The sequence below is a fragment of the Vulpes lagopus genome, chromosome 4 (genome assembly GCF_018345385.1).
Source record: "Vulpes lagopus strain Blue_001 chromosome 4, ASM1834538v1, whole genome shotgun sequence".
NCBI classification, from domain to species: Eukaryota; Metazoa; Chordata; class Mammalia; order Carnivora; family Canidae; genus Vulpes; species Vulpes lagopus.
In genome coordinates, this window is record NC_054827.1 from 12,829,466 (window position 1) to 12,842,942 (window position 13,477).

The 13,477-nt window shown below is 46.1% G+C and overlaps 1 protein-coding gene across 4 annotated transcripts in view; it reads left to right on the forward strand.

The window, feature by feature from the left end:
* The first annotated feature begins 239 nt into the window (after positions 1-239).
* STOX2 (storkhead box 2) overlaps positions 240-13,477 on the forward strand; it is a 216,144-nt gene continuing 202,906 nt past the window's right edge. For 3 of the 4 annotated variants that reach the window (XM_041753880.1, XM_041753881.1, XM_041753882.1), the window contains exon 1: positions 240-723. In XM_041753880.1, the coding sequence (XP_041609814.1) occupies positions 363-723 (361 nt within the window). In that variant the 5' untranslated portion in view covers positions 240-362. The remainder of the gene's footprint in view (positions 724-13,477) is intronic. The other variant, XM_041753885.1, reaches the window with a different exon arrangement.

Genomic DNA, 13,477 nt, shown 5'->3' on the forward strand with positions numbered 1-13,477 from the left:
TCCTCCTCCCGCGTCTCCGCCCCCTGCCGGGGCCGCGGGGCGCCGAGGGAGGCGAGGGTGCCGCCGCCGAGAATGAGCGCTGCCCGCCGGGTGGCCCGCGGCTGCAGGTAACTCGCGCCGGAGCCCGGGCCCGGCGGGCGCCGCGCACCCTCCCCTTCCCGGCGCGGCGACCCCGGGGCGGCGCGGGGCGCCCGGGGCGCGGGGGCGCGGGGGGGCGGGGGGCGGGGGCGCGGCCAGCCCGGGCGCGGGGGGGCACTAACGCTCCCGCCTGCCGCGCAGCGACGTCCCGGCGGCTGTTCCCGGAGCGGCGGCGGCGGCGGCGAGCGGGGCCCGCGCGGCGGGGGCGCCCGCGGCGACGGAAGATGGAGAAGTTTCTGCAGATCGCGCCCCACTCCCTGGCCATCGTCCTGGGCCCGGCCGAGGGGCCGGCGGGGGAGCGGGCCGCCGCCGCCGCCGCCGCCCCGCCCGCGCCCCCCGCCCCGCCGCGCCAGCTCGCCCGGCACCACATCGGCTACGAGATCTTCGCCGACTTCAAAGCCGAGAACATGCAGCACTTCTGGAACAAGAGGGTCACGGCCGCGGTGGCCGAGACCTTCTTCCTGGGCTGGATCGACGAGCAGGTCCTGCTGATCCAGGGCAAGGAGGAGCACCTGGAGGCGCTGCGCGAGGGCTGGACGCGCCGGGCGCTGCGGCCGCCCTCGGGCTTCCACATCCGCTGCCTCGGTGAGTCCGGCCGCCGCGCCCCGGCCCCCGCCCCCGCCCCGCGGCCCCCGCCCCGGCCCCGGCCCCGGCCCCCGCCCCCGGCCCCGCCCCCGCCCCGCGGCCCCCGGCCCCCGGCCCCGGCCCCCGCCCCCGCCGCCTGCCTCCCCCGCGCGCCCCGCGCCGCCCTCCGCGCGCGAGCCCCGGCCGGGGGAGGGGCCGGCGGGCCTCCGCGGGCGCGGGATTGGGGAACTTCCTGGCACCCCAAGCGGGGACTCGTACCTTTCCCCCTCGCCTCCCCCCGCCGCGCCGGAGCCTCCTGCGGCGCAGCCCTGCGCTCCAGCGGGGCGGTGCCTGCGGCCGGCAGGTAGGCGGCGGCGCTGGAGGCTCGGCGGCGGCGCTGGAGGCTCGGCGGCGGCGCTGGAGGCTCGGCGGCGGCGGGGCGCCGGGGCGCGCGGTCCCGAGGGGAGTCCGGACGGGATCCCGGTCGCCTCAGGTAGCCGCGGGCCTTCGGGCGCTGCTGCCGCCCCCCGCGCCCCGACGGCCCTTCGTGGCTCCCCGCCGGCGGCCCGGGGGGCGCGGCCCGGGGCTCCGGGGCTCCGCGGGGTTCGCGGGGTTCGCGCGCCGGCCGCTCTGCGCCAGGCGGACCCGCAGATTCCGTTTTAAATGTCCTGCTTCCAGCTACACCTTCCTGAGGTTCTGTGCGCTTGAAGGGAAGAAGGGACACGAGGAAATCGAGGGGGGGGGGGGGGGGTCTGATCCTCAACAGAAGAAGGGAGTGTACGGGGCATAGGAGATGGTCGCTGCGCGCTCCCGGGTTGCGTGACTTGCTGTTTGATATTTATTTATTTATTATTTATTTATTTGGTAATCGCACTCCTGCATGTTTTGTGAATGCACTCCTGTGTTCTTCGTCCAGATCGCATGTCTTGTTAGAATACACTTTTTAGTTTTGTACCTGGGGCCCAGCGGGTAAAAGCGCATATACTAAATAGCAGTGTTTAATGAAACGATTTCAAGAAAGAAAGCATTCTTTCTAAGTACCAGGGCTTAGAAATTCTTTCATGACATTTTGGGAGGAGGTCAAAAGTTCAAACGCGAAAAGACTGTAAAGCCGGCTTTTTCGTTACCCTTACCCGTTCCCGTCGTTGCCAGGCTGCCTTCCTCTGCCGGATTAGCTAATACCTGCTAATGTGTCTTCCTGTATGCCTGTCGCACATTTATAGCATTTAAAAAATTTAGTTGTATCTTGCCTGTTTTTGTATAGCAGAAATCTTTACAAAGCTTCCTTTGAATCGAGTAGACAATAAACCAGGAAGGCTTGCTTGCATCTTGTGTGTTTTGTAACCTGTGCTAAATTTCAAAAGGTGCTTTATTTTTTCTTTTTTACTTTACCAAAAACCTCAGTGGAGTACCTGTAATTAAGCTGCCTTAGTATAGGGGCCAAGGTTAATGCCTCTGAGACTTGATCTGCTCTTGTAGGTAGGGCTGCAACACATCAGAAAGTAGGGATGTACGTAGTTATTTTTAATGCCCTGTATAGATAACAGCATTTTAATAGTTTACTTTTAAACTTGACTTCATTCCTGTTTTTCCCTTTTCATTTTCAAATATCTCAAGCATGTAAAAGTAGCATAATTCAAAAATCTTGTATTGAATTCCCATGTGCCCATCTTTGAAATTTATCAGCACGTGGCCAATCTGATTTCCCCTCTACCCTTGTTCTCCAAGCTAATGCCATTTTGACATCCCAGGCATTGTATCAATAGCATTTGATTTGTAAATGTTTCAGTTCACGTTTTTAATTTTTTTTTCATCTAAGCAGAATTTGTAAAATCATAGGATTTGGGAACCTGTTATATATTAACCGAAGAGAAATATTCTGGCAGTTTGAAAGGTTCCAAATTGCTGTAGTTGATTGACTCTTGCCCTGATCCGGCTGATTAGCTAGAGCCGTCTCAAGCTGACTGGTAGCTGGTGGGGGCAGCAGCTGCATTGCTCAGCTCAGCCCGGAACTCAGTACCATGATGGGAAGCAAAGACACCGCCTCTTGAAACAGAAGCATCAGATAAAGGAGCAGGAGTGGTACCTGCTGGGATCCAAGTGGTCACTTTCTTTTGAACTGCTTCGGGGGTTCAGAATTTCTACTGGAATTCCAATTGTGCTTCAGTAATGACCGTAAAATGCTAAATTGTTGGCGAGAGTTTATCTACTAATTCTCTGTGGGAACCTCCATTTCTGCTGCAGGCTGTGGTGTCTGCTCTATCAAAGGTGCAAGCAATTCCAAATTACTTTTGCCTGTAATTCCAAAAGTATGTGGTTCTAACCAACCGTAAAACTTCAGGTGAGCGTTGGGCAATGAGGAGGTGATAATGGATCCAACAAAATGAAGCAAAATAAGCAAGTCAAAGGAGAAGTTTTGATTTGGAATAGTCAGATTCACTCCTTAGAAATTCTCTTCTCTGGGCATGTAGCAGAAAGTTTAGGCTTTGGATTTCCAGGATCCTTAGATGGGACATGTGTGTTCGGGAAACTAGGAACATTTCAAATTTGTGCTGTAGATTCTGAATAAATCCCATATGTGTCTATTGAGTGCGTACTAGTTCCAGTCTCTGTGTCTCTCCTGAGATTGTAAAGACTGGTGAGGTGTGCAGTCTTTCTTGGGAGACTCCCACAAAACTGGGAAGTGCTTTGAAAAGGGAGCAAGGAGCAGGTCTTTCTGCCTTGTGAGCTGGTAGAGAGGTTTCACAGAGATGAGACTTGAGCTAGACCTTGTGCAGGTGTGGGGTGCAAGGGGTTCCTTCAGAACAGGACAGCTTTGAACACCGATAAAAATTAATTAAAAAAAAAAAAAAAGAACAGGACAGCTTTCCTATGCAGGCAAGAGCATGAGCAGAGTTAGTAGGTGTGGGTTGCTCATGACATGTTTGGAAATGGGCTGGTTTGGGTGGCTGGGGAGACGGATGTGATCCAACAGTGCAAAAGGAGGCTAGGCCCAGATATAACGATTTAGAAGCCACTAGTGGCTTTTGAGCAGGGAGGGGGTGATATGATTTGATTGTTGGTATACGGAGAATTCTGGGGCCAGTGGGAGTGGTGGATGGGACTGGGAGGGATTAGACCCAGGAGCTCTGGCTAAGTCCATAGACACAGTTGTGGGGATAGGTGATGGGAGCTGTATTTGAGTGGTCACACTCTAAGGTACATGCTATGGTCAAGGAGTATTTCCTTAAGATACCATTTTAGCTGGGTTGTGTCTGGAGGGCCTTCCAGCCCCAGCGCCTAACCCACAGGCCTGTGTATGGAGCGCACATGCTCCTCCTGCTGGAGCATGGACTCAGATCCAGCAGTCAATGCCAAAGGGTCCCTGACTTCACATCTCAGGGGGCATGGCTTGGTTCTCTGTCCCTGCCAGTGGTTCTTTATATGTTTCCACTTTATCCTTCAGTCTTCAAATACTTAGCACCAAATATGCTATATGCTTTTTAACTTTAAATCAGAACTTCTGTTTTATATTATAAAATTGTTTAGAATTTATGGGCACCAAGATTTTATTCTATTTCAGTATCTTATTGGTTTTCTCAAAAGGAGTTGCTCTCTTGAAGTGGTTTCTTAAAATAAAACTTTAAGACAGAATTGTGGGGTTTGTGTGTGTGTGTGTGTGTGTTTTGTTCTTTGTTTTTTTTTTTTCTGGTTTTTTGTTATTGTTTTTGTTTTGAGAGGGAGGCAGGGAGGAGCAGAGGCAGAAGGAGAGAAAGAATCTTAAGTAGGCTTCATGCTGAGTGTGGAGCCCATTGCTGGGGCTGGACGCTACCACCCTGAGATCAAGACCTGAGCTGAAACATAGAATCAGATGCTTAACTGAATGAGCCACGCAGGCGCTTTCAGGGCAGCCCCAGTGGCTCAGCGGTTTGGCGCCGCCTTCAGCCCAGGGCCTGATCCTGGAGACCCACATCAGGCTCCCAGCATGGAGCCTGCTTCTCCCTCTGCCTGTGTCTGTATCTCTCATGAATAAATAAATAAAATCTTTAAAAAAAAAAATCCTTCCTTCCTTCCTTCCTTCCTTCCTTCCTTCCTTCCTTCCTTCCTTCCTTCCTTTTTCCTTTCCTTTCCTTTCCTTTCCTTTCCTTTCCTTTCCTTTCCTTTCCTTTTCTTTCCTTTCTTTCTTTCCTTTCTTTTCTTTTCTAGAGGTGCCTGGCTGGCTCAGTTGGTAGAGCCTGTGACTCTTGATCTTGGAGCCCTGAGTTTGAGCCCCAAGTTCGGGGTAGAGTTTATTTAAAAAACAACAGGGACACCTAGGTGGCTTAGTTGGTTGGTGGCCACCTTTTGATTTTGGTTCAGGTCATGATGATCTTGGGGTTGTAGGATTGAGTCCCACATCAAGCCCCATGTTGGGCTCTGCACTCAGCACAGAGTCTCCTTGTCCTTCTCCCTCTGCTCCCTGCCACCCACCCCCGCTACTCTTGCTCTGTCTCTCAAATAAATACATAAAATCTTTAAATAATAACAACCCCCAAAACAAACAAAAATATATATTCTCCAAAAACGTTTGTATATAATCCCCCAAAAGTTTATTTTGCTTATTTGAGTCAACTTAATAGTAAATAATATTTGTAGACTGATGGTTGGGATTAATGAGTGCTATGAAGTTTTTTGAATGAGAGGTACTGATTTATTCAACAACTGGAACTCCAACTGTTTTCTAGGATTTGTTCTGGGAACTGAAGTGGAAAACCTGTCAGACACAGTCCTTGTACTTTTGGAGGTTCCATTCTTTTTTTTTTTTTTAAGATTTTATTTATTCATAAGAGACACAGAGGCAGAGACATAGACAGAGGGAGAAGCAGGCTCCCCATGGGGAGCCTGATGTGGGACTCAATCCTGGGACCCCAGGATCACGCTCTGAGCCAAAGGCAGACGCTCAACTGCTGAGCCACCCAGGTGTCCCTGGAGGTTCCATTCTAATGGGGCAACAGACATTTCGAAAACCAAAGACATGAGAATGTCACATAGTTACAAGTGCTGTAAAATTTATGCAGGTGATGGGATAAAGAGTGATGAGGAGAAATGGGATAATAGTCAACATTTATTGATCCTTTATTATTGTCTAAGTGCTTTATTTTTACTAACCAATTTTTTTAAGTTAACGTATAATATTGACACACAGTGTTACATTAGTTTCAGTTGTACAACATAGGGATTCAACAAGTCTATGTGTTTTGCCATGCTCATTACAAATGTAGCTGTTATCTATCACCATTCAACACTATTCCATCACCATTGACTATATTCCCCATGCTGTACCTCTCATCCCATATTCACTCCATAACTGCAAGCCTGTCTCCCTCTTTCCTCCATGTATTTTGCTCTCCCCCCACTCTCCCAACCCCCTCACAACCACTAGTTTGTTCTTGGTATTTATGGGTCTGTTTCTACTTTTTGCTTGTTTGTTAATTTTTGTTGTTTAGATGCCACATATAAATGAAATAACATAGTCTTTTGCTTTCTCTGTCTTATTTCACTTAGCATATTATTAATGAATCTTTAAGACAGCCATCCTATTTAGGTATCATTATTTTACCCATTTTATAAATGAAGAAATTGAGGGACAGAAAAGCAATTACTTCTCCAAGGACACCTAGGTAGTAAGAGAAAGAGCTAGGATCTGGGTGCAGACAGTGAGTTTTGTTTTGTCTTGTCTTCTCTTTTCCTCTTCCCTACCCTTCCCTTCCCTTTGGCCAGGTTGTCCGGACCAAAATTTCCTTCCAGTACCCATACTCTCCCAACAATTTAGGGGGCCAGATGGCCCAGTGGTAACTGGCTTGGCTGGAAGTGGCTACGTTCTTCTTTTCTCTTCAGTGACACAATGGAAAAGAGAAACCAGTGCCAGGGTCCAGGCTGTTGCCTTGTACCACCCTGTTTGAGCTTCCTTTGCACCCAACAGGTCGGTTCATTACTTTGTGTGGTGAAGAATCTTTCTGCAGGGCTTAGGCAAAGGACAGCAAATACTTCACTTTTTGCCCCCAAAGCTAGTGTCCTTCCCCACCAGTGTTTTGAGTGACTTCCCTGTCATAACATCTCATTTCACGTGGCACTTGACTGATGAGCAGTCTGCCAACAATGCAAGAGCATACGGAAATCAGCCTGACATGTTGGAGGAACAGAAAGAGCCAGCGAGGCTGAGGCTTGTTGAGCCAGTGAAAGAATGGGTGGCAGGACAGGAGATGAGGTCAGAGGGGCTCTTGGCCTCCAGGTCATGTGGGGCCTCCTGGGATTTTATTCTGTGATGACAAGGCATTGAGCATCCAATAAACACAGAGCACTGGATGGGGGTCTGTAGAATATCCAGAAAAGTTTCAGACATGGGCCTCCCTCTCAGAGAACCTACCTCTCCTATTAAAATCTCAGGATGAAGTCTAAACAGCAAATGATGATGCATGTCAAGTTTTATTAATTTCTGGATAGTCATAAAAATATTTTTATGAATTACCTCACTCTGGCTCAAAGATATTTTCAGCCAAGGTGTGTCAGTTTCATTGTAATAAAGTATTTAGAATGAACTTTGGAGACTTCCAGGCTTGCTGTGATAACTGAGAGGCTTGGCAGAGATTTGTAAATTTTATCTGGTAGGGCTTAATTCTGATCTTGAGCACATGTTTGTTTCCCTCTTGTATTAAGAGGTAAATTAGCCAGTTATCACAAAATTCTTTTTAAAAGCGTAAGACTTAAAAGTGTTTGTCTCTGTCTTTTGTGCTAGAGTGAAAGCACTCAGGTGTTTTGGGGTAAAAAACCCAGAGAGGTTTGTTGGATACAAACTACTTGCTACAAATAATTTTAAAGGTTTCATCCTGTGTACAGTATCTCCCACAATGATGTATATGAGGTGGGCTTTACCATGGTCCCTTGGGGGTTGGAGATGTACTTGTGTCATTGTTCTCCTCATTTTATGCATTTGTAAAACAAGTTTTGAATCCTTCCATTCTGTATTATAGCTGTAGACATAACAATTGCAGACCTTTTTTTGGTAACTTTTTAAATTAATAATCTGGTTTATCTGAATGAAGAGGTTAAACAGATGTATTGATAAGGTACAAGCTGTGAATATAATCTAATATATAAGTATTACATATATGCACATATAGAAATAAATTTATCTTTTTTAAAAGATTTTATTTATCTATGTGAGAGGGGGCGGAGAGAGCACAGAGGGAGAGTGAGTGGGAGAAGCAGGCTCCCCGGTGAGCAAAGAGCCCAATGTGGTGCTCGATCCCAAGATCCTGAGACCATGACCTGAGCTAAAAGCAGAGGCTTAATGGACTGAGCCACCCAGGTGCCCTAAATAAATTTATCCTTAAGAAGATCCTGTGCCAAGAACTTTTTAATAAACTTGAATCACACTGGCATCAGAGGATGTTTAAAGCAGCTTTTGATTTTTTTATATCAATCCTTTTTTTTGGGGGGGGAGCGAGAAAGAGAGTGAATGAGCAGGGTGGAGGGAGGGGCAGAGGGAAAGAGAGAGAAGCCCAAGCAGGCTCCATGCCCGGTGCAGAGACTGATGCGGGACTTGATTTCACGACCCTGAGATCATGACTGAGATGAATCTGGAGTCAGACGCCTGACTAAGCCACCCCAGGAGCCCCACAGTCAATCTCTCTTGATAAAGAACAGTAAATTAGGACACTGTCAAAAACCAGAATGAGAGGTATCTCTGAAGAATTTGATAAATAACTTAAGGTAAAGAGGATCCATCAGAGTCATTTTGGGGTGGAGATAACGGTATATCTTCCTGGGAGGGCAGACCCAACTGATAAGAAAGTCCACAGGGTGGTGGTGGACACCACATGGAACAGACTGGGTGTGAAGCTGTTCTTGTGATGTTAACAATATGAGAGCATACCTCCCTGCTGTCAGTTTAACTCTTAAAACACACAATAAAATTCCTCTATTTTTTCAAATTCTTGTGAAGGCCCTCAAATAGAATTTTCTAAAGTAAGAGCACATCTGTCGATGCAAAATGACTTGTCTCTGAAACCAGGATGTCCCCTTCTCCTTTCCCAATACCAAACACAAGGGGAGCGTATAAAGTCCCTCAATCTGCTGAATGCTGGCTGATTAGTAGTACGTCCAGAATAACCTTCTTCTCATGAATCTAGGGGTCCCTGGAGGCCCCTAAAGGCTTACTGATGTCTTCAGGGTCTGTAGTACAATCTGGTGGTATTACATCTTCTTCCCACCTGGGATTGCAGCAGCCCGTGTCCTTAGGTAGCCCCAGGGTGCTGAGGGGGTGCTGGCTCGAAGCACAGCTGCCAGGCTTCTGCTTTGTTACTTCCTGGGGAAAGTTGCGGTCTCAGCATCCTCCTGTGTGCCAGCCTTCCTCCAATGCTGGGTCAGACACCCTCCCCCTACTTTCCCTCCAGGGCTTAGGCAATTTTTCCTTTCACACCTTTGCAACAAAAGATTATGATTACATCTCTGCCTTTCTAGGTAGTGCTCCCCCCCCCAAAAGATTTTTCTAGAAACTAAAGTTCCCCTTAGGTATCCATTGATAGGACAATAGAGCTCAGCACCTGCTCTTCTAAGGAACTTTATTTCAGAAATTCCAGGCTGACCCCTTCATGGTGGGAAAGAGGGGGAGATCTGTCTACATATATAACCCCTTGGAGGGTTGATAGGATTCTCAAGATGAAGTTTTATTTCTTTGTAAATATTCCCAAACCTTTGGCTCTTGGCCCTTTAGGCTGTGTTCTTTCTGTTCATGGGGTGGTGGTGGTGCAGTTCCAAGCCTGCTGTCAGCAGGATATTCCTACATGCTCACCCCAGAGAGCTGTGGGTGTTTGCGGCCACCCCGGCACCAATCCTTGGTTCCTTCCCTCTTTGACTTCGGCTTGATGCAGCTGTGCTTGATCCATAAAGTCTCGCCCCCTAGATTCTGATGACCCATCCTTTCCCCATGGGTTCCTTCTCGAATGGTCTTGCGCAGCGTAGGGTGCCTTGGAAAGCCTGCTGACTTTGGCGTTAATACAGAATCTTAGGAGAGATGAATGATTTGTTGTTACGGGGGATTTTGTGACCAGCACAATTTGCCTGGGTTGATCACTTTCCTTTCATCAGAGTCTGATTATTAATTTGTTAAAAAAAAAATAAGAACGAGGCTTTGAGTTTGTAACTGTGAAGCGCCGATGTAGAGCAAAGAAATCAGTACTTCAGAAACCATGTCTCTGAGTGCTCCCAGGCAGTGGGAGTTATTCTGTCATCTTCTCTTCCTGTATCTTTAACGTTTCCTCTTATACTGAAGAAGGAACATTCTAGAACACAATCTTTACACCATATGCTCCTTCATTGTATTAAATGTGTACTGGCGCTACTCCAAGAGTTGGTCATATGGGTCAGGAATTATTCCAAGCATTTGATACGTTGTCTCCTTTAATCCTTATAGGGGTAGTGATAACATTATTTCTATTTTGTAGAGGAGAAAACTGAGGTTCAGAGAGTAATCTTGCATGAGTAAGCAATCTCAAATTTCAACCTGCTAATCTGATTCCAGAGTCTGAGCTGTCAACCCATTTAAAACTGGTTGTCATTTTTCTCTCTCTCTTTTTAATGAGACCATTTTAATTTATTGAACTTTGGCTTTGTCAGGGGATCAGTGGAGCTCATAAAACCAAGTCCACAGAAGATGGAGTTGGAATTGATGTTCTCAGCAACTGTGAGAATCTCTAGATTGCCTTCCCAACCCTGGAGTAAGTAGGGACTGTTTGCATCGAGAGCGACATGGAAGCCCTGGGTCTCTCCACCTCCAATAGAAGTCATAAAATCTTTTGTGTCTTTGGAGAAGAGGCTCACAGAGATTAAGACTACTATCAAAGACTTGAAAGGTTCAGGATGGAAATTTCTGTCTCAAACCCATTTAGCTCTGAAGTATGACAGGTGCAGAACGGCAGAGAATTGCGAGCTTAATGAAGTAATGACTAATATCATAGCTCCAGATCTGGACATGGTCTTGTTAGAATATATCAGTACAGCCATTGGCACAGTGACCCACAACTGGTAAATATGTAAAAGTTTCCAAATACCAAGTGGCATACATAAAAAATTTCCACAGACAAAATATGTACATACATACATAAACACACATAATAATATTAAAACAAAATATGTGCAACCGTGATTTAAGAATGACATGCAGCATCTTTGCACTTTTCTTCAACAGCATCCTCTTCTCTCTCCACAAAAGATAATAATTATTTTTTATCTGAAATTTCTGTTACTCCTTCATTTGATTTTGTTTTGTAAGTTTGCCAAATATGTGTTCATTCCTTTTTGAACTTCATATGAGTGGCATCATACACCAAAACTGATAATCATTTCTGTGGGATGAAGGTTTTGGCTTTGTTCATTATCATTGAGAATTTTTTTCTCCTGTACTGTAATTTCTTTAAAAAAATTTTTTTTAAAGATTTAATTTGTTTATTTGAGGTAGAGGGCAGGGGGAAGAGAGATGCATGATTCAGGGCAGAGGGAGAGGGAGAAGCAGACTCCCCACTGAGCAGGGAGCCTTACATGAGGCTCTATCTTAGGACCCTGGGATCATGACCTGAGCCAAAGGCAGATGCTTAACTGACTGAGCCATTGAGGCACCCCAATCTTTTGGGTTTTGTTGTTGTCGTTTTATAGAGAGATAGTGAGTGTATAATGGGGAGAAGGGCAAAGAGAGAAGGAGAAAGTGAATCTTAAGCAGACTCCCCATTGAGCCAAACGCAGGGCTCGATCTTATAACCCTAAGATCATGACCTGAGCTGAAACCAAGAGTCAGACACTTAACCAACTGAGCCACCCAGGAGCCCCAAATCCTCTTGTGAAAATTTTTTTAATGTATATTCCATGCCTAGCATTTTAATCTTTTGTATCCTTCTGTTTTAATGTGTGTTTTATAAGCAAAATATAGTTAGAGTTTGAATTTCAACTCAGGGTGAAGAGTATTTGCCTTTTAGGTATATTGAACCATTAAACATGCTGTAGTAGATGATATGTTTGGTCTTGTTTGGAACTTTTTTATTTATCTGGGAGGCCCTACAGTATCAGCTTCTTATAGACCATTTGCATTTTTTTTTTAAAAGATTTTATTTGTTTACTCATGAGAGACACAGAGAGAGAAAGGCAGAGACATAGGCAGAGGGAGAAGCAGGCTCCAATGCAGAGACTGGATCCCAGGACTCCAGGATCACACCATAGGCTAAAGGGAGGCACCCAGCCACTGAGCCACCCAAGCATCCCAGATCATTTGCATTGTGAGGAAATGGTGCAATGTTACTCTCAAGTGGTCACTGCCAATTTTACAAATGAAGAATTAAGTACCATCTTTGGTGTTTTCCTTTTGACCTTGTCACTAGAGCAATGATTCGCAAACCTGATTGTTCTGTAGATAAGTGAGCCCCAAATTCTCCACCATCACAGAGAGAAAGAAAACCACAGCTGCTACCTTGCATTTCCCAGGAAGGAGCCAGTGTAGATGTGAGTTGGTAAAGCATTCCCTTCCTAGCCTCAGACAGTGTCGACTTGGACTAGAGGCAGTTGAGGATGTTCCCACTTGACCAGGCTTCAAAGCGGGGAGAAAAGAGGGGAGTGCAGGGGGGAGTGGCACCCATTTATTCTAAAGAGGCTACATCAGTGTCATTTGGAAACTGGACACTTTGTTTTATTTTATTTTATTTTTGTTCAGGCTGTGCAAGTGTCTTAGATTTAGCATTCAAAGGCAAAAAAGTGAGGGATGTTGGCATTGTTCTGGGTTAAACTGGCTCACAAAGCACACAGCACTCTCAGACAGTTCTGCAAAGAGATCTCCAGATGTTACAAGCAAGCACCAGCTCTTTGGTTCAGGCCCAACATATGGAGTGTCATGCTGTTCCTTTGGATAACAGTGTTCGTTGTTGTCCTTCTCCTCTGCTGTTTTAGATCTTCCATCTTTTTCATGTGGAAAGGGTTGATTTATGTTTTAAACTACTTATGCCAAATCAAGGAATAAATAAAGACCAGAAAGACAATAGAAGCTTCTTGTAACGGAGGCAAGTCTTCAGTTTGGAGAAGCCCACAAAGACAAAATCAGATGGAAATTGCTGATGGCATGCGCTCAGCCTGTATGGCTAATGATAAAAGGTTTATTGTACAGAAAAGTTTTAATCTGGTGATTTTCCCCCTACTTTCTTTGAAAAATGAGCACTTATATATCTCTTTGGTTCTATGGAGAAAACAAGGCTTAGAAGACTCAGAAATGTCATTTTCTTAACATAATACCAGTTTCTTTTGTTCTGAAGTCGAGGATCACTCCTTATAAAATGACCAGCTTCCTTAAAGTCCAGCTGTAAGTAGCTATACTTGTCCCGAAAAATGTAACAGCAAATTTAATCAGTTAATTTGCATGTAAATTGAATAAGTTATATGGACTCAAAATGATGATAAGTTGATAAAGTCACATTGTGCATAATACCTTTTAATGTGTGTAAACTTTTTAAATGGCATTACAGAGGAAAGAAAAAAGGGAGCTTTGCTGAAATAAGCGTTACATTGCTTTCGATGATTTTTTACCCCCTCTCCCCCTGTTCCTTTAAAATTTCTGGAGATTTATTAGTAGAAGAGGGAGGGATAATTTTCATGCTAACAGAATGTGAATTGAAGTTATTTCTAAAGAGCAGTTTGATGTGAATTGGTGAGTTCACATAATTTCAGTGACTGGAAGGTTGCCTTCTCTGTTAGAATGTAAATCCGTGTTGGCCCATCTGAG